We start from the raw sequence: 23,407 nt of genomic DNA on the forward strand, positions 1-23,407 counted from the left end.
AAATGTTCACACCTGAGGTCCAGACTCAAATATTTAAAACTAAGATATTCAGTACATTAACAAATGTTCTTCAGAACATTTTAACTTTTCCACATTTTTTATATCCTGAAAATTATAAAGTTCATTTCTTTCTTGTGAGTCTCCACATGACCATAACAGGCAACGCCAGGTGAAAGTCGCTGTTACTACTTTGGACTCAAACACAGCATTTAGAGAAATATTCAGACGTTTTATTATGCTACTCAAAACTGAGTGTGGTGCATCCTGCTTCTATCAGTGTTCCTACTCGCACAACTTTACTCCACCTGTGCCTGACTGAATTTAATGGGCATAATTAGGAAAAGAACAGATGCTGTAAGGTTTCAAACTGCAGCCCCCCAAAAAACAGGATACTCTTTAAGTAATTCTCAAATGGAGGAAGTTTGGAGGACGTTTCTCTTTTTGGAGATGGAATGAGCCAGAGTGAAGCACTCCTCTACTCCCCGCTTTATGGTAGAAATGGCCATACGGAAGCCCTTCCTCACTAAGAGACAATTGACAGTCTGCTGGGAGTTTCCTAAAAGGCACCTAAAAGACTTCCAGACCACAAAAAACAAGTCCTCCGGTCTGATCAAACAAAGACTGAACCACTTGGCCACATTTCCCATCAGCACATGTGGAGGAAGCCAAAAGCTGAGCTCAATAACACTATCCCTACAGTCAAACAGTGAACGCAGCTTAACAGTGTTTCTGTCTGCAACAAGACTAGGATAATATAAGTATTCATACCTATTGAGCCCAGTCAAGATAAAGGTAAAGATGGAAAAACAGAGAGTAATCTCGAATGAAAACTCTCAGGCTGAGGGGAAGATTTACATTTCAATGACCCAAAGCAGTCAGAATAACACAGAAGTGGTTTTGGTGAAAGTGAAAATCTCAGTGTCCCGGCAGCATCTTGTGCATCTCTGCTCAAAAACTCACTGAGCTGCCTGGCAAAGCTTGGACAAGTCTCCCAAAAAGAAAAGCAGGAACCTCCAAAACGTTGTGCCAAATTTGTAGAATTGTTCAACGAAGCCTTCAGTTTTTACCGCATGTTGGGAAGGTCTCGATATATGTGAAGGCCTGAAACTAGTCCCAGTGAAACCGTTAGGACAGTGATGACCTCTGACTGCTAATGTTTCTGGGTGTTTTGGCTCTATAATGTGCTCATCAGCACAGTGTAGACAGTGTGTACACATAAAGTATTTCCTTATCTGGAGAGACAACGTGAGAGGGCTTATGAAACTCTGGGGGAGTAGAGTTCTCTTTGATATAAAGCGAAATTAGTAAAATAACAAATAAATGTATCAATATTTCATACTATTCACTAATGCTGGGCGATATGACGATATATATCGTGTGGACGATAGAAAAGTGTCTATCGTGCCATTTGTCTTCTATCGTTTATATCGTTTCGAACCCGAATTTTACAAATTATTACATAAAATATATCATTAACCCTTTACAACCGGTCGGAGCAGGCACACTCCGTTTTGCCTAACTATTTTTAAATCCCTGTAGAACTGTAACCACGTAAGGTAGCGCAATAATGGTTTTTTTGCATATGAAACCGTAGGAGTTGTACTTACATCTTATTCCATTAGCTTGTCCTAAGTCACGGTTTCCTTCCACATATAGCTTTGCAAAAAATTGCATAAAAAGCACTTCCAGCAACAAAAACATAATATTCCAGACTTGCAGCAACAAAAACACAATATTCCAGAAACACGCTTTGCCGATCCGATCAGCTGTTCATAACACTTCCTATGTTGGAATATAAGTCAGCGCAACTATCTTATGTCCGCCATTACCTGTCCGAAACCGGAAGTGACGTCATGTTCGCGGAAAATGTAGTTTTTTAAGCTTCAAAGTCTATGTTGGTATTTTTAAAAGTCATGTTTGACTTTATGCTCTTCTGTATCGTTTCTGGGATGCTTAGAAGTCAAATTACACTGTTGGAAATAGTTTATTTTGATGCACATGCTGTGTTTTTGCAAATTTGCATTTATTTATTTTCATTTTTCCTGTAGTATATAAAAATTTGTGTATCTCAAAAATAAAACTATGAAGACACTCAAAATAAATAAATGTAAAGATAAGCTCTGGCGGACTTGGTTCTATTGTAGGTCTTAAAGGGTTAAATAGCCTGTGCAAATATATTAGTGTTGTCTTCTCACTATACATGCTCTTAACTTTATGCAAGAGAAAATAAAGTGTAAAAAAATGATATTTTTTGCAAAGAAACTCTGTCTTGTGGTTTCGCAACATGGTGCTGCTTTACATGCACCCGGATTTGCGACATGCTTTACAGTAACTCAAAACAAAGACTGCACCCTCTCCACTCGCTGTTTAAAGACTGCATACTTTCCAGATGACCACAGGTCAGGTGGTATATCGTGATATATATCGTTATCGTGATATAAAATAATTCATATCGTGATAAATATTTTTTCCATATCGCCCAGCACTACTATTCACCTCAACGATTATTGCACTAGGGCAAATCTGATCTCCTGATAAATTCAATGACAAACTGCTTTATCCAAGTACTAATGGGAGGGTATGAGTACTCTCTTAGTCTTTTATGAAGTTTAGATGAAATAATTCTAAAAGTTGAATCAAGCATCAAATGAGTCTGAAACATGTGAAACATGAAAAAAACCTACAAACTTTCCAAATGCAGTAAATCAGCCGAACAAATCAGCAAACATTCACATGTCACAGCCAGAAACAGTTTTTCTTTTAGTACTTGTAAATGACAGCAATTAATCAAGGATAAAACATTTATTTAATCAAATAATTGATTAATCAGCTATTCATCTTAGCTTTAGTGTTGACTGAATCATATTTATCTGCTTCCGTTTGCGTTGCATGCTGTAACACTGTCACACTTTGATGGCTCGCTGAGACACTTTCTTACTGAGATTTTCGGGGCTTCTGACGAGTCTGCTGTGAAAAAAGGCAATGAGGTGTTTGTAATAACTTCTTTTGTTGCCGCCTCTGCTGCCTTTCATCCAGTACTTTTTCTGAGCCACACAGACGAGGAACATATTCAAAGGCTAATATTTGTTGGGAAAATCTACAACACACTTTATGATCACAGAAAGGATCAGCATTTTGTTCAGCAGGCATGGTCTGATGTGGAGTTTGTACTGTTACATACCGAAGAAAGCGGTTCAGGTCTCCGTGCCTCATGTATTCAAACACCATGGCCAGCGGCTCTCCGTCGGTACAGACGCCGTAGAACCGCACAATGTGCTGGTGTTGGAGCACCGTCAGCAGCTCCGCCTCCCGCTGGAAGTCCTGCCGGGTGGACTCATTTGCGTCCTTCAGAGTCTGTGAATACGTGCAGATTGTACTTTTCCATTAACACTAGAAGCTCTATTGTAGTAAACAATTGACCAGGCACTCAGCTGCAGCTCAGGTCCTTACTGCTTTTTTGGGGGGGGTCAAAAATGAACGACACTGTATTCAAATTCAAAGTCTTTACTTCTTTACTGTGATGTTACAGCTGCCTCCTTATCACACAGCTAAGGAAATAATATTAGTTACTTACTTATGTAACAAACAACTGAATGTATTCATTTGTTATGACATAATAATGAGGCTTTACTTAAATGTAATTATTTTTGTTTTTATTTTTGTTTGTAAATTATTTTATAAATACAATATGACAATACAACAACACTCTCTCTCTCTTTCCCTCTCTCTCTCTCTGTACATATATATATATATATATATAGGGAGAGAGAGAGAGAGAGAGAGAGAGAGAGAGAGAGAGAGAGAGAGAGAATATGAAGACTTAATATTTTGAAAATTTGTGAAACTGTCGTGTGATATAATTTTGGCACCAAAATCTCTGAGGGAAGAATGTGGAAAAAGGATGAGGATGTTCAATCTGTCTGGCATTATAAAAATGAATTTTTAGATTTAATTTTTAACTTACTGAGCTATAATAAATATCTGAATAATACTTCTTAACATAAAGAAAAATAAATAAATGAATAAATATATATAGATAAATGAATAAAAGTTTCTGATGAGAGGCCCTCATTCTGGTTGAGAGAGTAAAACGTTAACTCATTATTTAAAATGACCCCTTTATGGTTTTCGTCATTTTTTGGTGAAACATATCAGACTTGAGGCAGTTTTTTCTGTTCTTGGCTCTGTGTGATGTCATGAGTGGATCCCTCGGACCAGCAGCTCCGGCTGTGAGCAGAGCAGCTGATCTGATATTTTCTTTGCAAGGAGAAAGAAAGTTAAAGTTAATGTTCCCAGACATACGAATTAGTTTTGCTATTCTTGTTGGCTAAAGTCGTCTCTGTTTCTGTCATTCAGACACCTGCCACAGCCTGTCAGGGACTGCGTTTGGGCTTTTAGACAGGGGTAAAGAAAAGCATTAAAAAAGAATAAATAAATAAAAAGCAGAGTGTTGGATTTATAGCAAAATACAAAAATACAAATGACTTTGAACTGTGACAGTTAGTGTCACAGTTCAAAGCTAGTGCAGGTGAAAAATAAAAATGTAAATTTTTCCTTCTAAAATTTCAAAAGTTCCAAATCAACAGACAGTGTGGAGCATAAAAGGAGACTGTCTGGTTCATACATTTTAAAAACAGTTTCATTCTTTGTCTGGGCCTCGAATTTCCCTCCTCAGATCATTGACGATGTGTTATAAAAGCATATGTCTGATTAATGGGATGATAAATCTGAGCCGAGCCATATTCACCATCGCGTTTTTTAATCCGCTGCGGTTTGCATTAACCTGTTGTAACACGAGCCGCGTAGTACATCAGCTGACTGTTCTTAAACAAAAACAACTCTCTGAAACCGCAGGATGTAATTTCAGCATGTGAGTGAATTAACTGTAAGTGCACTGTACCGTCATGTTTGTTAGTGCTAAGAGCCTTAATGAGGACTTTAGGGTTTTTGTTTTTTTAACATAGCGTAGGATAAAAGCAGACTGACACACATATTGTCCTAAAGTCTCAAACTGCAAGCCAGTGATATGAGAACAGTGAATTTTACCGTTTGCATAGAAAAAAAAAGGAACTTGGTGTTACGCTCAATTGTATTAAATAAGCTAATCAGATGTAAAAGCACCAGGATGAGGTTTAAAAGCCAAATGCTGCAGTAATAATCTTTTTTGTGCGTTGTAGTTTTGTCAATCACTTCAACATCCTCTGCTCTGCTGCTCAGACCTCATGCTAACTGCTGACATTTTCACTACCAATGCCAATGAACAAAGCCGGATTAATGGTTAAATTACCTTTTAAAAACGGTGGAGAGGATTTTTTTTTTTTGGCAGCTACTCACCTTGATGGCTACGAGCATCTTGTCGTTGTCGGGGCTGAGGTTTGCACACTCTGCCAGGTAGACTTTGCCAAACGCTCCTTCCCCCAGCTCCCACTTCAAAACAATATCCTGCCTTTTAATATGCTGGACACCTGAGATCATAAAAACACAAATGACTTAAAAGAATTCTGGGGAAATTCTAAAGATTATCCACCTCAAGCATATAATACAATATTTTCATAAATCCTCCTTTTTTGAGAGACAGGATGAAATTTAAATGCAATTTTTAATAATCAGAAATCCTGAGTCTGAGTAAGTCTGAGTAAACCACAAAGCCCTTTGTTAGTCTCAACATTGTCTGACACCAAATAATCCAGGATAATCACCAGGAAAATTAAGGCTCGCTGGTGCAGCCGATGGAAGGCAGTGAAATAAATGTAGAAGGGTGAGAGTGGCAGAAACTGAAAGCAAAACAAAGTAGAGAGCATTCACTCGAAGGAGAAGTGACACTGAGTTAGATTTATTTCAAAATCTGCCTTAATTCAGTCAGGTGTGTTAAAATGAAAAGTGGTCCGTGTCTTCGGGTTGGTAGTGGAGGGATTCCATTAAACTATAATGCAGATAGTGTGACGTATCCACCAACTGGTTTTTACCAAGCCTGGTCTTAACTTCAAAGTTGGCCTTTGTTAAGACTGGTCTTTAAATTGGACTTCACATAAGTCCCTTGAACAAATTTAAGCCCGGTCTGAACTACAGCCAATCTTAGCAATGTACAATCATGTCAATGCAAAATACACATAGTGTGATTTTGGAATTCCATTTTCAAAACTGCATGAATGTACAAACAACACAAACAACTCGCCTCCTCAGACATACACATATTTGAGATCATCGACAGAATGTAGTGGCTGCTGTCCAGACATTAAAGGGTTAAGCTTAAAGGTGAAACTGCTGTAGCTACTCATGTCGTACGTTACTGTCTTTAAGTACAAGACGTGTTTAGAGCCAAACGGTATCCAGAGAATTGTAGGTCAGGCTAAGCAATCAAACAAAAGTGGTTATCAACTCAATAGGTCAACCCAGAGTTTCCCAACATAGCAGTGAGCACGTTCACATGAAAGGGTTGGTGTTGGAAGCATCGCACCAGTGTGACTGATGGACTGGAAGCAGAGCAGCAGATTTTAAAAAGAAAGATAAAACTATGATATTAAAAATAAACAAAGAAGAGGCCAAACAGAGGTTAAAAGCAACACAAGTGCTGCAGACAAAGCAGGAGTATGAATGTCTGAGTGCTTTGGTCTGTAAGCTGGGAAAAAGATATAATATCAGTTTAAGGTACTTTACATTACTACAGCTCTAACATTACAAAATAATATGTAGATGTGTATTAATTTTTGCTCTTTTAGCTCAGTCATGGTGATGTTTAAGGGCCTAAAAGAAATAATAATTACATAATTTCCTTAGGGAATGAATAAATAAAAACAGATTTAAAAAACTTTAGAGGCTCTTACTGTCAGTGGGAGATCTTTTAGGATTGTATGTATATATATATATATATATATATATATATATATATATATATATATATATATACATACCACCATGGACAAAATGGTGGTGGCTAACCAACCAGACATAGTGGTGGCAGACAAACAAAGGAAGACGGCCGTAGTGATAGATGTAGCTTTTCCCAATGACTGCGACATCATAAAGAACGAACACGAGAAGCTCATGCATGTATTTTTTTAAGTCTTATGTTGGTTATGATGTTCTTAAAAAATATCAAATATGAAATATAATTCATCAGAAAAAAACCTTTATGCCCTGCTCACAGTGAAAGTTAACTACACTTCAACAATTCTGTTTACTTTTCTGTGACACTCAAATAAAACATTACAGAAGTTCATCAGCAAGCACTGATGGTGAATGAAACATTCCCAATGAAAAAGCAAATGAATACCTACAATCAAGGTGTCAAAATGCAGTTTTTGGGGAAACATGAGTGTATTCAAACATCTGAAAGGCTCTGCAGTAATACTCACACATGTCTTTGTCTTTGATTATGCTGCAGAAGTACTGTGGATTCTCTACGAAGCTAGACAAGCCAGAGTCTTCATCGGAGGAAGGCGGGCTGGTACCAAAGTTCATGAAGCGCAGTGACACGGCCAGGTCATCCTCCTTCCCCAGAACTGATGATCCTAATGAAATGGAGCAAAGCCAATAAAAATGAGAGAAATGAGACACCTAATCAGTCTCCAACCATCTGTGATTGCAGCAGCCATCAAAAGAAGCAATTCAGAACCCATTTTTCCTTTCGAGGAATTGGCATTCACTATTACTAACTTGGATGCACATTTGTTGGTACCATGGTGACAGATGATGACAAGCTCTAATAATCACCATCATCAACCATGCAGCAATCAGGCCACACTGAAGTGAAAAAAATATGACCATACAGGAAGCCTGGGCGGTTAGCAACCCCCGACTATAGTGCGTATTAAAAGCCAAACAAGTGGGGTCCAAATTGTAAAACCTCACTCAGGAAGGCAAACCACAGAACCCCCAGAGTCCAACACGGTAGAAAATGGAACAACAATAAGAGAGCACAGAAGCGATGGAAGGAAGGAAAGAGGGAGCAGGGTCCACTTAGGCAATCAGGGCCACTTAGGCACTCTGAGAGTGAGAAGGGTGTGTGTGTGTGTGTGTTCCTGCATCCATCCATCCGTCCAGCCATCCATCCGTCCATCCAGCCATCCTCTTTAATGGCCCTCACCCCGTGGTGGTGGCCAGGGGAGGTTTCTGCCGCCGTTCTCGTGCAGTAATTAAGGCACTTTAGCCAACACAGCGGCTGCCTTCGAGCAAAGTTACAGCTCAGTGGAAATCCTATATTAGTCCGTCTCTCCTGTGCATTACCTTTTAAGAGACTGACAGAACCGTCTGTGATTTGAAACAGTTACTTGGCAGAACATTTGATTGTGACTTATTTCATATACATTCTTCAGAGGTGTGCATAGAAAAATCATGTAAAGCCTTAGATTCCTTTAACTCTAATACATCTATATTACTTTTAAAAATCTGCACAATTTTCTCCCGTTACAACTGAACAAAGTGTTTGGTTGGGGATCCAGGTGTGTTTTGTTGAAAGCAAGGAATGCAATCTTCATAGATGCAAAAATATATATAAAACAGAGCTACTACTGTGCATTATAGAAAAACCATGTGATTAAAGCCTGTGCTTCATGTGACCACAATCCGTTTGTGTAATGTTTGTGGTCACTTTTTCTTGATGGATGTCTGACAGCATGCCAACAAGGCATAAACCTACCACCTTCCATAATTCATTTATTTTCTAGCACATCAGTGTTTTCCTACCAAAGCTTTTACTTTCATTTCTCCCTTCGACTCTAAACGTTCGAATATGAAAACATGTTTCTGCAATAAGTAAAAAAAACATAATAACCTTTTAGCACATTGTTACTGAAAGAAATACAACTCTTGCAGCCCATCTGAGAACTGTTTTCAACCTTTAGAAACCAAATTACAGGTGATTGAAGTGGTAGGAAGGAGTCTAATTCTGAGCGGAAATGAATATCACTGACTTGTCATAAGGCACATATGTAAGTCTGCCGCTAACCTCAGGCAGATGAGCGGCAGGCAGCTGCAGAGGTGCAGCTCACTCAGTCCTCTCAAACTCCTTTTAATAAAAAAGTTGTCCCAGTCATATAATTTATTGACATTTGTCATTCATGCACGATACTGTCACAATAGGTGAGAAGCCTGATATCGCTCTTATATCCTGGGGTTAGATGCCCAGCTTCTCGGGCAGGTTAGGGAATAGCTAAGACCATAACTAGTCCTTTTTCACCTTTCTCCAATCATGATGAAGCAACAGACTTAATATACAATGAGTAGTGAACATGAACAGCCCCATTAAGTTATTTTTTTAAATCTTTTGACAGAGCTAAGATTCTTATTATGGAAATAGCTGTTAGACTAATTAGAGCTAATTACTGTCTGTGACTGCAGTTCCAATTAAAAGACGAGTGTCATCAGGCTTCTCCTTTAACTTTCGTGCCTAATTTCAAGCTTGCAGTCAAACTTAACTTACTGTGAATTCCAAACTTGGAATGATGGCCACATTTGTAGACAACCAAAACCATGATGAGCAGAAGTTTGCAAGCAAACACACCGAGACCCACGGCCACATACACCTGTCAAACAAACATTGTATTTTCAGTCACTAACACTCATTAGCTGCTGCTTTTGCATTGGGATTGAGAAGCGTTGGCACAGACGTACCAAATACATCCGACTCTCTGGGTTTTCTGTGACGTCCATGTCTGATTTGTTTGTAGGACCTGCGGGGCAGGAGTGAGAGCAACAAATAAAATGACATGTAGATCTCCATTCAGTGTTCAAAGGACATGCTGAGATTTTTTATAGACTCAAAATCAACTGAACACTTACTTTGATCCACGACGACTTGCATGTGGGAAAAGCACAAAACACATTTATGAGCAAACAGCACAGAGTACCATGATGCAACATGTCCTTCTCACGGTGCATTCACTCTGTTTAGTTTGGCTATTTCTACATATCAAGCACTGAATCACAATGCAGTAAGGTCGACACCTTTCAGTTCACGACATAGAAAGAATCCCCAGAACTAGTGTGACGATCAATTAGTTTTAAGTGACACTTACATTATTGTCTCTGTCAGATATCTAATGTGCTCCCTCTTCACTCCTCATTACTTTAACACTGAAGGGCAATAACACACCTTGGTGTGGGTTTATTGTTTGGACCAAGGCCAAAACAATAAATTAAATGATAGCAGGTTACCTCCATAAATAACATAACTGCTCAAAATAAAAGGCATGCCCTTCTTCTTCCTTCAAACTTAAACCAAAGACACAAAGCTGCATATGTGGCAGGTTGGCACCAGGAAAGAGTAGATGCCTCCTCTCTAGATGATGGTGGTCATCTTGGTTCCCTGTCTAGGAATCACGCTGGTAATCAGTGGTTTCCACTGCAGTGCACGGGCACATACGCTGTTCACTTGATTGATTTTTAAAGTGACATTACTTATAATGCAAAGAAAACCTAGAGATGAAATAAAGATATTTATTCTACACATGATGATTAAGATGTCTGCAAATTCTTTCATCTCTGGTAGGTAATTAATTTTATGTGATTTCCATAGGGAAACCCAGCAGCTATAGTTGATATTACAGGATGATGAACAACTTCTAATGACTTTAATTAATAACATTTAAGTGATTACAAAGATATTAAAGCAAACAGTAAGTTGGTGGCTGAATTAGAACCTTTTACAATTTTGGTATAATATCAGCAAACTTTTAAAGTGGCATTTATCATTAATAAAACATATAATTCTACACATCCAGGTTTTATGTCCCAGCTCATTTGGATAAGGCCTCAAAATAACTGGCCAAATAATGTGCTCAGAGTTGGCTTTCAAGATGTTTCAAGATGGCTGCCAAGTGAGACATGACTCTAGGAGATAATTAGTAATCAGTGAGTAGTTTAGTTTAGAGTAGCAAAACAGGAACTCACATGGAATTATCCCCTCAAAATTGTCAAAGGGGTTGTCCATGAACAACCCAAGTGCGGTGGCCTCATCTCTTCCCAGTTTGTTCTCCACAATCAGAGTGTAGTTGCCATTGTTGACATGGGTTGGCTTGTCAAGGAAGAGACATCCGTGCTTCACCGATCCATCGCCTGAATCTATGATGGGCTGCGTGTATATGTATCTGGTCTCGATTAATTTCTTGCCGTTGTAAAGCCAGGTGATGTTCGGTTCGGGATTGCCGTCCACTTTAAACGGAAAACACCAGTGGTGCTGCGGCACAGCATCTTTCAGGAAGATTATTCTGACTGGAACTGCGAGGAGACATAGAGTTTTGAGTTTGTGAAGTAGCAGAGCACAGACATAAATGTGTTTCTAAAGAAAAGAGCTCCAAACTGTCTATGGTGTCCTGGTGATTTGATTTAATGTATTTTTAGACGGAAAAATTCAACTGAGAAAGTAAAAAAGGTAGTCTGGGAAATACATCTTTGGCAAGAGTTCAATGAGAATATTGACTCAATTCTCATGTTTGTGTAGTGCAGACAGTTAGCTTAGCTCAGTTCTACTGCATCTGACTACTTGGTTCCACCCGTTTCCAGTCTTTCAGCTAAGCACTTATATATAATATTATATACAACATAGTTATAATATAATATAATACACCTATAAAGACTCTGTGGTTTTGCGGCTGACTTAATACACTCTGTCATAGGCAAAACAATCAATCAGAGAAAGATTAACCAATGAAATTACCTCATTGGGAACTTCTCTGGATGAAAGTCAGGAAGTCAGATTTTGTAGTCTATAGCTCACTTAAATTATGATCCAAATTAACATTTTACTGACAAGTTTAAGGTCTCAATCATTTGTTTCAAGTCTTATTATTGCAAGCAACATATCAATCAAAGTTATCAAAGCCAACCCTGACTTAAAAAATAACAAGACACTCGACCTGTGGTCATGTCCATCTTTTGTATACAGTCTATGCTTGCAACTTTGCCCATACTAAAAAAGTTCTCCCACGAAATACACATAGATACACTTACAGTCAAATAATAATTATATATGCTCAGCCCTGATTTTATGCTGAATGTGCATTTTACTCACACATAACAAAGCAGGTCAGTACTCTATAGGTTGCCTCTGAGTTTCCAAGAATCAATGCTCTCCATCTGCACTGCAAACCTGCGCTGACCTGCTATGAATAATGAAATCCTGGTCGTTGTCGTGCCCCTGACCACAAATGCTACCTGGAAGCTCTTCTGGACATGAAGTTACAGGAAATGGCCTTGTTTAGATCGAACACAACTCTCGACTGCAGAGACCCCTGATGTGCACGAGTCATTCTGCTGCTCTTAACCCGTGACCCAACCCCAGAAAGTGCTGCGCTAAGGAGATACCGAGGCATTCGTCTCTTTACCGAGGGCTCGCTAAAGTCTGTTACACTGAGTGAAAATTAGTGCTATTTATCACATTTAACTAATCATCCATTAGCGACCTCTGCTAATCTTACACAAGCAATTTCACTGCAGGGGTGAAAAGGAAGGCTAGAATTATGTTTAATGAGCCTGCCAGTTCTCAGACTTCATTGCAGAATTAGACAATGAACATTCTGAAACGTGGCAAACACAATAAATGATTTCTGGCCCCAGTCCAGGTAGAGTCGGTGCTAACTGGATGCTTTGCAGGCAAAACACCATCTTTTGGGACAGTAGATGTTGACAAAAAAGATGATTTGCTTTCACCTTTTCAGACTTAAAGTTTTAAAAAAAGCATAATTTAGAAAAGCTCTTTTATATGAAAGGGAAGCCACACGAGTACCATGAATCAATGGCACAGAGAGCCACTCAGCAGTAAACACCCACTGTTCTGGGAGGTAATTAAGAATAATTAAAGGGCTAGCGGTTAACGAGTGTCCGTCCACCAGGGGGGCCGATGTTGATAGATTAGCTGCACTAACGCATTTACAGACTGCCAATCACTGCGGATGAAGCGGTTTTCCGGTGTAGGAGGGAAAAGTCCATTAGCACAGGCTCAAATCAGATCTTAGCACGGGTTATCAGCCCCATTTTCCTGATGTTCATTATCTGTCCCTTGATGCTTGTGCATTTGGCCTCAGCTGATTGGCGCCCCTGCTCTTTTTGGCTTTATTTTCTAATGAGTGTCACTGAGTTGGTGATATATGATATTGTTTGGGTAGTATTGTCAGTAATGTATCACTAATGCATCTGACTCTGTCTTCAGTGGGACCGCTGGGTGCTGTCATTCCTCATTGTTCAACTTCCAGATGCACTAATGCATCCGAAAGGAGAAAACAACAGTAAACCTCCAGGGTCAAGCTGCAAGTGTAATTTAAAAGTACATGAGGTGAAGGAGTTCTTTAAGAGCAAGGTGAGGTGAGTTCACTTTCTTTTGTCCTCTCATTGTATCCCTGCATTAAATAGCAAGCCATACCCGCTGCACTTCACTTATACTATTTTAACACTTCTCACCAGTCGCCAGAGTGAGTGGCAGGTGACAGAGAGCTCCATTAGAAGCATGGTGGGTACATACTCGTATTTGTAGAAGGGGCATTTAGAAGAAATCAGTGCAGTGCGTTTTTCCCTTTCTCTGGCTGTCCACCCTGCCTGCACTAGAAAATGGCCCCAGTGTGCTCTCGCCCTAACCTCCATTAAGCCCGACGATTTGTATTGAGCCTGTGAGCTTTCAAGAGCTCGGTTTTATTTTGCAGGCACTTACACTCAATGTCCAATTGCACCATCCTCTCCCCTGGCCCAGCTTGGTTCTCGGCCTCGCAAGTCAGGTTGTGTAGGTTGTCCTTGGAGGAAACATTGGTGAGGTAAAGGACCAGCTCCAGCGCAGAGTCTCTGCTCTCCTGCAGCTACCGCCGGCACACACAGACAAGGTGTTTAACTACAAATACATCGCTTGGAGGTATACGCGTTACAACGATGAAATGAGACCCAATTTACTCTAGTACGGATCAATAGATTAGAGAGCTGCATTTGAAGGTGATTTATGTCACTTTAGGCTCAATGTAGCTGATCTAAAGAGCTTTACAGCAGATCAGAAATGGCACCACAATGTAAAAACCCTGACTACAATGATACAGCAATTACCTCAAGGTAGACGGTACAGAGAAAAACCCAACAATCAGATGACCCCCTATGAGCAAGCACTTTGGCAACAGTGGGAAGGAAAAACTCCCTTTTAACAGGAAGAAACCTCCGGCAGAACCAGGCTCAGGGAGGGGCCATCTGCCGCGTCTGGTTGGGGAGAGAGACTAAATTTAAAAATTTCTTTTTAAATTTAATTTAAAACACTAATAGAAAGTCAATTTTCATAACACAGAGCTCTGATCTGAGCATCATCCAGTCCATCGGGGATCATATGAAGAGAAAAAACTATGACATCCTAAAAAAAACAAAACTAATTTTGTATTTGTTGAGCACATGCTGAAAATTCTCAGCTACCTTGGTAAAAAAGTGAGAGTGAAGGGCCTCGGTCTGCCATCTCACGGTGAGAGTGGGACTTCCTTCCACCTCACATACGAATGTAAGGTTGCCTCCTTCCAGAATCTTATCCTGTGAGGCGGTAATCTTCACCTCAGGCAGGCCTGAGAGTGCAGGACAGACAGCATGAGAGCACATAGCAATAAACACAGGTTGCTGTTGTGATGGTGCAACTAAGTATAGAGTTGAACTCCTCCTTTTTTTTTTTTTCAAAGCTCTTTAGAAAAACAGCACAGGGACAAAATCTCTCATATGTTTCCTGGCAACAAGAAGTTCCTGCTGTATGTGATTAGAGCAACAATGTTGAGCCAATTTCTTCCCCACATTTTGGTGTACCTGCTTTTTTGCAGCCTTTTATATCCTGAATAGGAACAAAAACATATTATTTTTCAAGACAATTTGAAGTAGATGCATTATTTCAAATACTGCTTACAAAACATGATTAAAAAATATGATGAACTTTACAAAATAAATCTCCACCACATGTGGTTTAACAAATACAAATGAAACGAGTTCTTACATTTTCAACTTCTGCCCTAAAGAAAAATCTATAAGTCGTGTTACAGGCTGTGCATTTCCAGCTCTGCAACTTTTAAGGGGCTCCACTTGAGCCTCACGTTATTCACATATTTAAAACATGCTTTTTATCTTGTGTCATTTTCACACATGAATTGTGGAGAATTTCTGAAGAATCAGGTTGGAGAAGAGTTGACCTTTCTCACATGTAGTCCACGGGAGAGACGCTCTCTAAGAAACATTCTCACTTCTCAGAAATACTGGATTAGGCAAGGGTGCTTCTTACTCGCTCTAAAAGGCTACCCTATTATACTGGCACAATGAGACAGTACACTTTTACTAGTAAGCGTGCAGTTAAAGACTGTTTTATGTGTGAAATGACTGTGTTGGCTCTCACATACAGCACATCTCGACTGGTGTTCAACTTCATAAAAAGTTCAATTTCTTCTGACTGGCTGCTCCTCGCCTGGCTTCCTCCTCATCTCACACACAGCACAAGAAGCAAAATTTGGGGCTCAAGTGCCAAGAACTGCAGTTCCTCGAGTGGCCACTTGAGACTGGCTCCAAAATCTAGACAATCACTATAGACTCCCATAGTTAGAAACCCCAAATCACAGCACTAATAAAGATTTTTAGGCAAACCACAAACAGTTATTTAAGTCTACATTTTTAATAACTGACCCATTTGACTAAGTAGAAGCTTACCTTTACCAGCCTGAGCGCTTTGATTGACCATCGTCTCTCACAGGCAACTATACAGCTTTTTTATGCTCTACTTATTTATGTAATTACCAATGAATAGTGACTGATAATAGTGATGTACAGACTATCCAATAAGATTAGGATTAAGAGTCTATATTTGTCATGGTAGTAAGGTGACTCCTAACCTCCCAACTGGGAAGGAATAAAAGTAGCTTTTTAAAAAGGATATAAAACATAAATACATGCAAGCATCTCCTTGTTTTTATGGCAGCGAGTCTGATTTTTTAAGCTTGTGTTTCAGCTTTATTGAAAGAAGTGTTAATAGTTACTGTTACTTAGCAGGACTGTGTAGCTGTGCAATGTGCTCATAAAGTCTATATAACTTCATCCTCTTGTGCAAATATGGTGACTTGTGACGGCCATAAAGTTAAGTGGATGCTTCAAAATGCAGAGTTTAGAAGCCACTGGGTGACATCACTGTGGCTAAGTCCATCTTTTATTTAAAATCTATGGCAGAGCCAGAGCATACAAGGAAATCAGTGCTGAGTCGTGTGAGCTCAGGCAGAAGGACAGAGAAAAATATTGAAAATCAAACATTTAGAACAATCTGAAGCCTGAGGTTCGCTTTGACGAACAGGGTTTAACTGCACATGAGGTGAGAACATTATTTTTTTTAAAAACAAAAACCCAACCCTGTGCAACCAGCACACGTGTAGCATGACTTGCCAATAAACTACTGGTAATGTCATAAAACCTGTTGGCTTGTGTTAAATCATAACAACTGACTGGTGTCAAACCTTTTACAGCTTTCTCAACAGGAAACAATGAAACGCATACTCACTGCAGTTTTCTATCATCAAATTGAAAAGGGATATTTTCTCGCCATCGGACAAGCAAGACAACATTTGGTTATCCAGGTCACCGCGTTCTTGCCACTGCTTCAGCCAGTAGAGCTCACATGAGCAAATGAGAGGGTTGTCTCTCAAAACGCTGAAAAGAGAAACCAACAAACAATGACTTGAAATTATTAGACATGAATCAAAAACACGTTCTGTCCTCATGCAAACAGCTTTAACTCACTGTTATATACAAATGCCCTCAAAGTGTTTCATTTGAAAGCTTCTAATACAAGTGCATGACAAGGAATGTATAAAATAATTGATATAAATCCTTGAAGAATTATCTTTAATTAGAAAATAACCATTCGTACAGACAAGCTTCTATACTTTCAGGAACCTTACAAACTACATGAGCGGTAAGGTTTTGCTGAAAGAATACGACAATCAGTTTAGAAAAGAAGCAGTTAACTTTACAATATCTAAATATGTTCACCTCTGAATTGAATCAACAATTAAGGACGTGTAGTTATAGATGTAGCACAAAGACTGTTTCCCAGGTTAGTTTAGTTACATGCTGAATAACACCTCTGTCCTTGGGCTAGAAAAAGCTAACAGCAAAAGTACAACTGACCAAAGTTCTCACCAGAAACAGAAACAGCAGGAACAGCACTGGGCCATGAGGTCACCGTGGCCTGAAATGCTGGTCACATGACCATATTATACTGGGCAGTTGCTAGTTCAGGAGTGACAAACTCACTTGCAGCCCAACTTTAAGTAAAGTGGGTGAAATCAGTAAATGAACTAATTTTATTGTAATACTTATACTGATTTTCCCAAAATTTGCCTCTGACATACATCTGTATGCCCTCCAAAAATAAGAAATAATAATTTAAAGGGCTAAAACTAACACTGAAACTAAATAAAAACTAAACTAAAACTATTTTCAAATTATAAAAACTAAGTGAAATAAAAATATCTAGTCTAGAAACGAAATGAATTTAAACTAATGAGTCAAAATGAAATTGTCTTGATGCAAACATCATGTGAAGAAGTCACTTGGATTCGTTATGAAACGTTTAACCCACTGAAAACTCTACGTTCAGGTGAACAGAATCAACAGCTTTACCACCAGTAACTCTTTCTTCCTGAACCAGTTCCAGTGACTTTCCAGCAAAAAGCAGTTTTTTGCTTTCTGTAACAGAAAAATGTTTCCAATTGCAGGCTGGTTTTCAAGAGGAACCACCGTAGAACAGCCCCTGCATCAGCTCCAGCACTCAGTCAGTGGAAAACAGATATACGAAGGCTGGATAAAACACACATTCTGACTTCTGAAATATGAGTTTCTGGTGCAAAGTATAATCAAAACTCCAAAGATTGCGCTCTCCTTCTCTGTCTCTGCAATTGTCACACTTTCAAAGCCATCCAGCTGCAGGTTCTTGCGCCTGGTGCAGTCAAGTTTTCTTCCAAATGCACTCTATTTTTATCCAGAAAATTCAACTTGGGTAACTTAAAGCTTGTAGAGCAATTCTGTGAAGGTAATGTGACCAACTCACTGTATACTGTATGCACACTGTGTGGATGGAGAGCTGAGGTCAATTATGAGGGTAACCACAAAGCTTTGTCATGTGTTGGCACTAATGGCCATATTTTTTTCATGTGGTCTGCTGCTGCAGACCAGTCGCTTACCCAAGTTATACCTTTGAAAATTATAAAATTTTTATTACCACGCTAGCTAACACAAATTTAAAATGGTTTAGATGACAGAGAGTATTCTTACTCCAAATTCTAAATAGACTCACAGGTTAAGCAGAGGCAGAAAATGAAACACCTTCCAGCTGATGTGCTCCAGAGAGTTTGATGCCAAGTTTCTGTCAAACAAAAAGAGAAGACAGGTGACATTGTGAACACTTCTTAATTCTCCTTTGTTGCATTTTCCATTGATATGCAGCCATTATATCATTTAACCTTAAGCTTTTACATGTGGCATCTTTGCTGTGTCTGGATTTTACCTTTCCAGTAGCTCAGATAGACAATAGTTGTCTTATTGTGCTGTCTGTTCAAATGTTGCTTTGTGAAGGAGCGCGGTTCCAAAAACAAACCAAAACAAAGCTATTACGAGTTGAAATAAAGGAAAGATTCAAGTAAATATGTTATTTTTCTTTGTAGTAATCTGGTCCTGTTCTGCAGTTGAGTCACGCTGTGATTTGATTGCTCGCTTTCAGAACAATGTGTACCTGCCTTGAATTACACTCAGTGGAAAACGTTAATGCATCCAAATGGGTCCTGATCAATTACCTTGGCACGTATTTCACACCAGCCGAGAAGCCACATTCACAAGCACCCCCGGCACATCTCTCAGTGTTTGCTTAGAGTTCAGTACATTAGGTGATTAGTTCAGTTCGCAAACACTTCTGGGGTGAGGGACAGGGCCCAGCAGTAATTCTTTGGAGTCAAATACACTGAAGAAATACTTATCGAGAAAAAAAGTTTCACATGTATCGAAGAAATGTCTGAAAAATGTCTATGAAAACCGCCGAGACATCTGGGTTTTTACTAGCCAAATGGCTCTAGCAAAGGCAGCGAATGAGTCAATGAGAATGAGTCACAGATTCTTTCTTTATCTTAACTTGTATGTCTCACGTCTCTTAAACATCTGGATGAACTGCTGCTAAATTTGGAACAGACATTTATGCTCCTTTAAATGTCATCAATTCTGCGTTTCTGATCATTTAGAAGGTCAACTGTGTTTTGAGAAGGTTTTAATAGGTTAAAATTTGTTTTAAACAAACACAAAATTACTTGCATCCCTACCAGCCTTAGCTGTAACAGTGAACATGCTAATATTGTTAACATGCTAAATGAAGATGATTAAGAAAATAAAGATTACAATATTTTGCTCTGTTCCTTCCTTTTTTCATCCAGTGCAGCCTTTCCATTCGACAGCTGTCTTTAACAAGCCTGTCCTATTCCCTTGGGGCTATCCTCCCTTTAAGCTAACTTTCTGACTGGCTGCACCCCTGCTGTGTGGCTGAGATTACTATATTTAGAATATCTGCTCTTACTGACATCAGAGAACAAGAACAAGAACCAAGAACAAACACAACAGTGTCAAACCAAGCATTCAGAGCAGTCTAAAGCCTTATGTGTACAAAATCTGATCACACTTTTTAAAACTCTGGCCGCTGTCTTAGTGAGCATAAATAATTTCAACAGAACACATTTGATGTAAAATAAAAGTATAAGAAGGCCAATTTAACTTCAGTACATCAGCAATATCATTATGAACATCTTTGCATGGGGCACACATCATTGTGCCTCACGCCGCGTAGACATCACATTGGTGTTAGCAGTCTACAGCATCATCAATATCTACTATTACCACTACAATTTATCTCAAATTTCAATATGCCAGACCTCAAATGTAGGAACGGGAGTCTTTTTCATTTTACCTACCCACCCAAACACACTCCTTATTCTGTTTCCTCGTTAAGATTTCAAAACATTTCAAATATGGTGATGAATCAAATCATACTGTATATGCCGACTTACAATAATAACACTGTAATCGAATGCTACATATCCTTTAGTCAATCCTCTCAGGCCACTTGAATATCACCACAAATGATCCTCAGACTTCCCAGGAATCAGCCTGTAAATAAACCTCCCTCTGAAGATGACAGAAAGCCACACTGGGGAGCGTGCAAATGGAAACCAATACATAATCACTCTGACAGGACCAAGGGTTCAATTATTTGTTTTCCTTGCCCCCAAAAGTTCATGTCAGATGGGTTAGCCATTGGGGCTTATCCATTACCAAACTCGATTCTTCCCCCGGTCCACAGGGGCAGAGCAGAGGCACGAACAGCAGCTCGTTTCTCTTTTTCTCTTTTTGCAATTTATATCAACATTTTTTACGAAATGCATTTTTCCTGTTCGTACAACAATGAGAGCAGGAAGAGAGAAAAGAGAGGGGTTGGAGTTGACTGAGCTTCCCTGCTCAGTGCTTAGTTTGGCTGCAATCAGTCAGCCTTAATCTCAGAAACACATCTGTCACACAGAAAGCCCTACACTCCACCCAAACCCAGCCGCCCTCTCCCTCCACAGTGAAATATTGATTAAGTGATAATGGACCCTTAGTGGAGTGTATTTATTATGCATCAGTTGTCGATAATCCGCCAAAGTGAGCGAGTAAAAGGTGACTGGTGGATGTCTTCTCCAATTTCTTGAGCTCACCCTGCCTGCCTCCCCACCACCACCACCACCACCCCTCCATCTATGGTCGTCGAAACCCGGCTGTCTTTCAGATAAACAACACTGGACATGTTGCACACGCTCAGTAAAATGATGAGGACAAGATGGTGGCGATAAGGGTCGCTGGCTGATGAATAGACAGATTTGATGGTTTCAGTCGATAAGGCTTCCTGGTATTATTTATTGCTGGGAATGGACCGTGAAGCTACAATGTTTGGAAAAATAAAGACTGAAAAAATAATTTCATGCAACACAATGTAGAGGCTGTAATTAACAACGAGGCTTCTTGCTAATTAGCTTTTTGGTGGTTATAATTGGATCCAATTTTACAATTGCAGATATTTTATCAGTAATAACTGACTTTAGGACTGCAGCTATGAACCATTTTCACTATTGATCCATGTGATATTTAATTTCTTGCTAATCAATGATCATAAATCCACATAATATGGAAAGCTGAAGCTATATATTAATTGTGTTTTGCACAAAGGCAGACAATTGAATTAAAAGTGCCATATAATATAAACAGCCATAAAAGTATAAACCTAATATGTATTTAATAAAATGTAAAAAAAAAAAAAAAAGTCCTTCATGGTTTAATGTGTTTCCAAAATGATTTTCCAGATTGGAGGACACAGCTGTCTGAATCTCATGTGACATGTGCAATATTAAAGAGCCGGCTGACTGACAGCGACAAACAAGACGACCGGCCCACAGGTCAAAACACGACACGGGGAACACAATCCTTCTGTATCAACAAGGACACTTACACATACTGAAGCTTGAAGTTGTTTTGGAAGGCGTAGGCAGAGATGAACCTCAGCTTGCAAAATGTGACCGTGCTGGAGAGGATGATAAAGCACAATGAACATGAAAAATCAAGAAGCAAAAAAACACTTGGAATATAATCAAGTTTTTCTTTGTTGGAAAGAAAACAACTTTAATCCTTGTCGTTTAATCATCTTGAACACAGTATATCTGACTTTTAGCCGTTCATCCATTCATTCTTAACCATTTATTGAATTTAGAGTGGCATGGTGGCGCTGGAGCCAACTATCATTTGTTAAGAGGTGGGGTAAACATTGGAGCAGCCCATCACATTCACGCCTCCAGCCAATTTAGAATCACCAGTTAAACTAGCAAACATGTCTTGCATGCAATATCATAGTCCTCTGAGTATCAGGAGAGTACCAATGCAGGCATGCAAAAATCCTCATAGAGGTCTCAGTCAGCCAGCGGATTCAAACCTATGACCTTCTTGCTAACCACTGCATCACCACGCAACCCCAACGTTTGTCTTTTTCTGCACAAACTCAGAAGTAAAAAGATCATTTCACTTTCAGATACACAGTCTGGAAAGTATGTGAACATACTTTTGAGGCTGGAGCTTAATTTTGTTCCCAAAAATAAGCTTTGACTGTTTTATCTTAGCTTTGAGCTTTCTGTTTATCTCGTAATAGAGTAAACACTAAATGGAGTAAATCCTGTAAATCCTGCAAACTAGTTCAGGCACATGCCTCACTTTCTTCAGGGGTAATAAACCAATCCTGCTGTTGTGGGTCTATTTAAACTAAAAATGTCCCATCTATCCCTCTGATATGTGAATGTTGCTGCCCTTCATCACTCCCTTTTGGTTCAACCCCTCCTCTGCCTAAGCATCCACCTGTAGGCTTTGAGCAGATAATCATATCTGCGGGAAGTAATGTGCTCAGAGCCTAGACTCCAGTCTACCTCTATTCTCCTGCTGTAAGAAAATCATTTCAAACATCAGTTTTCTGACTGAAGTATAGTGTGAGAATAGAAAACTTGACACACACAACAATGATAAGAGGACAGATCAGTCAATTGTATAGGTTGACAAACTATCTCAAAATAAGTTGAGAGAAAAGAATGACTTACAGGTTTTTCAGCTCTCTGTAGAAGATAAGGTCGACTTCTGTTATGTTCTCCAGGCCGGCTTGGTTTTCTATGTAACTAGTTAATAAAGAAAGGAGGACAGGAAGTGATGGAGAGAGAGTTAGATGAAGGTATTGTGTTGTGACCTTCAGTCTTTTGTTGTGTAGACATTCATATACTGTAAGCTCATAGTGAATAGGAAATATACAAAAGAAAAAAAGACTAATAAAAGGATTGATTGAACTTGATTCAGACCAGAAAAGAAGTCGTTTTCTTTGGGGGAATTCCAACAGTGGAAAGATGCAGGAACAACAGCAACAAGGAGAAATAACTACATTTAAAAAACAGGTGCTTTGTACTCAAACCCCCAAGAAACACGAACAAAAGACATAAAGTTTCTAAATTAAACAAAAAGAAGCTAAAGCAGGATTTATATTTTAGCTTGGATTTTATCCTCTGATTGGTAACAATCATTTTATGTCAATATAAGATTGCAGCATGCACGGTCCTGATCTGAACTGAACAATCAAAACAACAGTAACAAAAACGTCACACAAAACATTGTCCAGAAATAAACCTGGAAGCCACTGAAGTCAGCATCATGACACTGAGGAAGAGGATCCCAGCCACCTTTGTAATTATGGCCTTTTAAAGAGCAATGGCGGTTACTTGATGTGATGTGAACAGCATCATGGAAACCAGTTTCATCCCAGTGGTTCTTCAAATGGGTCAGTATGTAAGACATGTATCAGATCTACTACTTCACATGAGAGTTGTCTAAAACAGAT

General features: G+C 39.2%; 1 protein-coding gene across 1 annotated transcript in view; it reads right to left on the reverse strand.

The window, feature by feature from the left end:
• ntrk1 (neurotrophic tyrosine kinase, receptor, type 1) overlaps nucleotides 1–23,407 on the reverse strand; it is a 44,947-nt gene that overhangs the window by 14,593 nt on the left and 6,947 nt on the right. Inside the window, exons 2-13 of the mRNA XM_063485044.1 lie at nucleotides 22,623–22,697; nucleotides 21,494–21,565; nucleotides 18,272–18,340; nucleotides 16,475–16,623; nucleotides 14,377–14,519; nucleotides 13,643–13,778; nucleotides 10,891–11,217; nucleotides 9,613–9,671; nucleotides 9,422–9,524; nucleotides 7,356–7,511; nucleotides 5,335–5,465; nucleotides 3,182–3,354 (exon numbers count right to left, since the gene is read on the reverse strand). Coding sequence (XP_063341114.1) covers nucleotides 3,182–3,354; nucleotides 5,335–5,465; nucleotides 7,356–7,511; nucleotides 9,422–9,524; nucleotides 9,613–9,671; nucleotides 10,891–11,217; nucleotides 13,643–13,778; nucleotides 14,377–14,519; nucleotides 16,475–16,623; nucleotides 18,272–18,340; nucleotides 21,494–21,565; nucleotides 22,623–22,697 — 1,593 coding nt within the window. The remainder of the gene's footprint in view (nucleotides 1–3,181; nucleotides 3,355–5,334; nucleotides 5,466–7,355; nucleotides 7,512–9,421; nucleotides 9,525–9,612; nucleotides 9,672–10,890; nucleotides 11,218–13,642; nucleotides 13,779–14,376; nucleotides 14,520–16,474; nucleotides 16,624–18,271; nucleotides 18,341–21,493; nucleotides 21,566–22,622; nucleotides 22,698–23,407) is intronic.

The sequence above is a fragment of the Pelmatolapia mariae genome, linkage group LG10_11 (genome assembly GCF_036321145.2).
Source record: "Pelmatolapia mariae isolate MD_Pm_ZW linkage group LG10_11, Pm_UMD_F_2, whole genome shotgun sequence".
Lineage (NCBI taxonomy): Eukaryota > Metazoa > Chordata > Actinopteri > Cichliformes > Cichlidae > Pelmatolapia > Pelmatolapia mariae.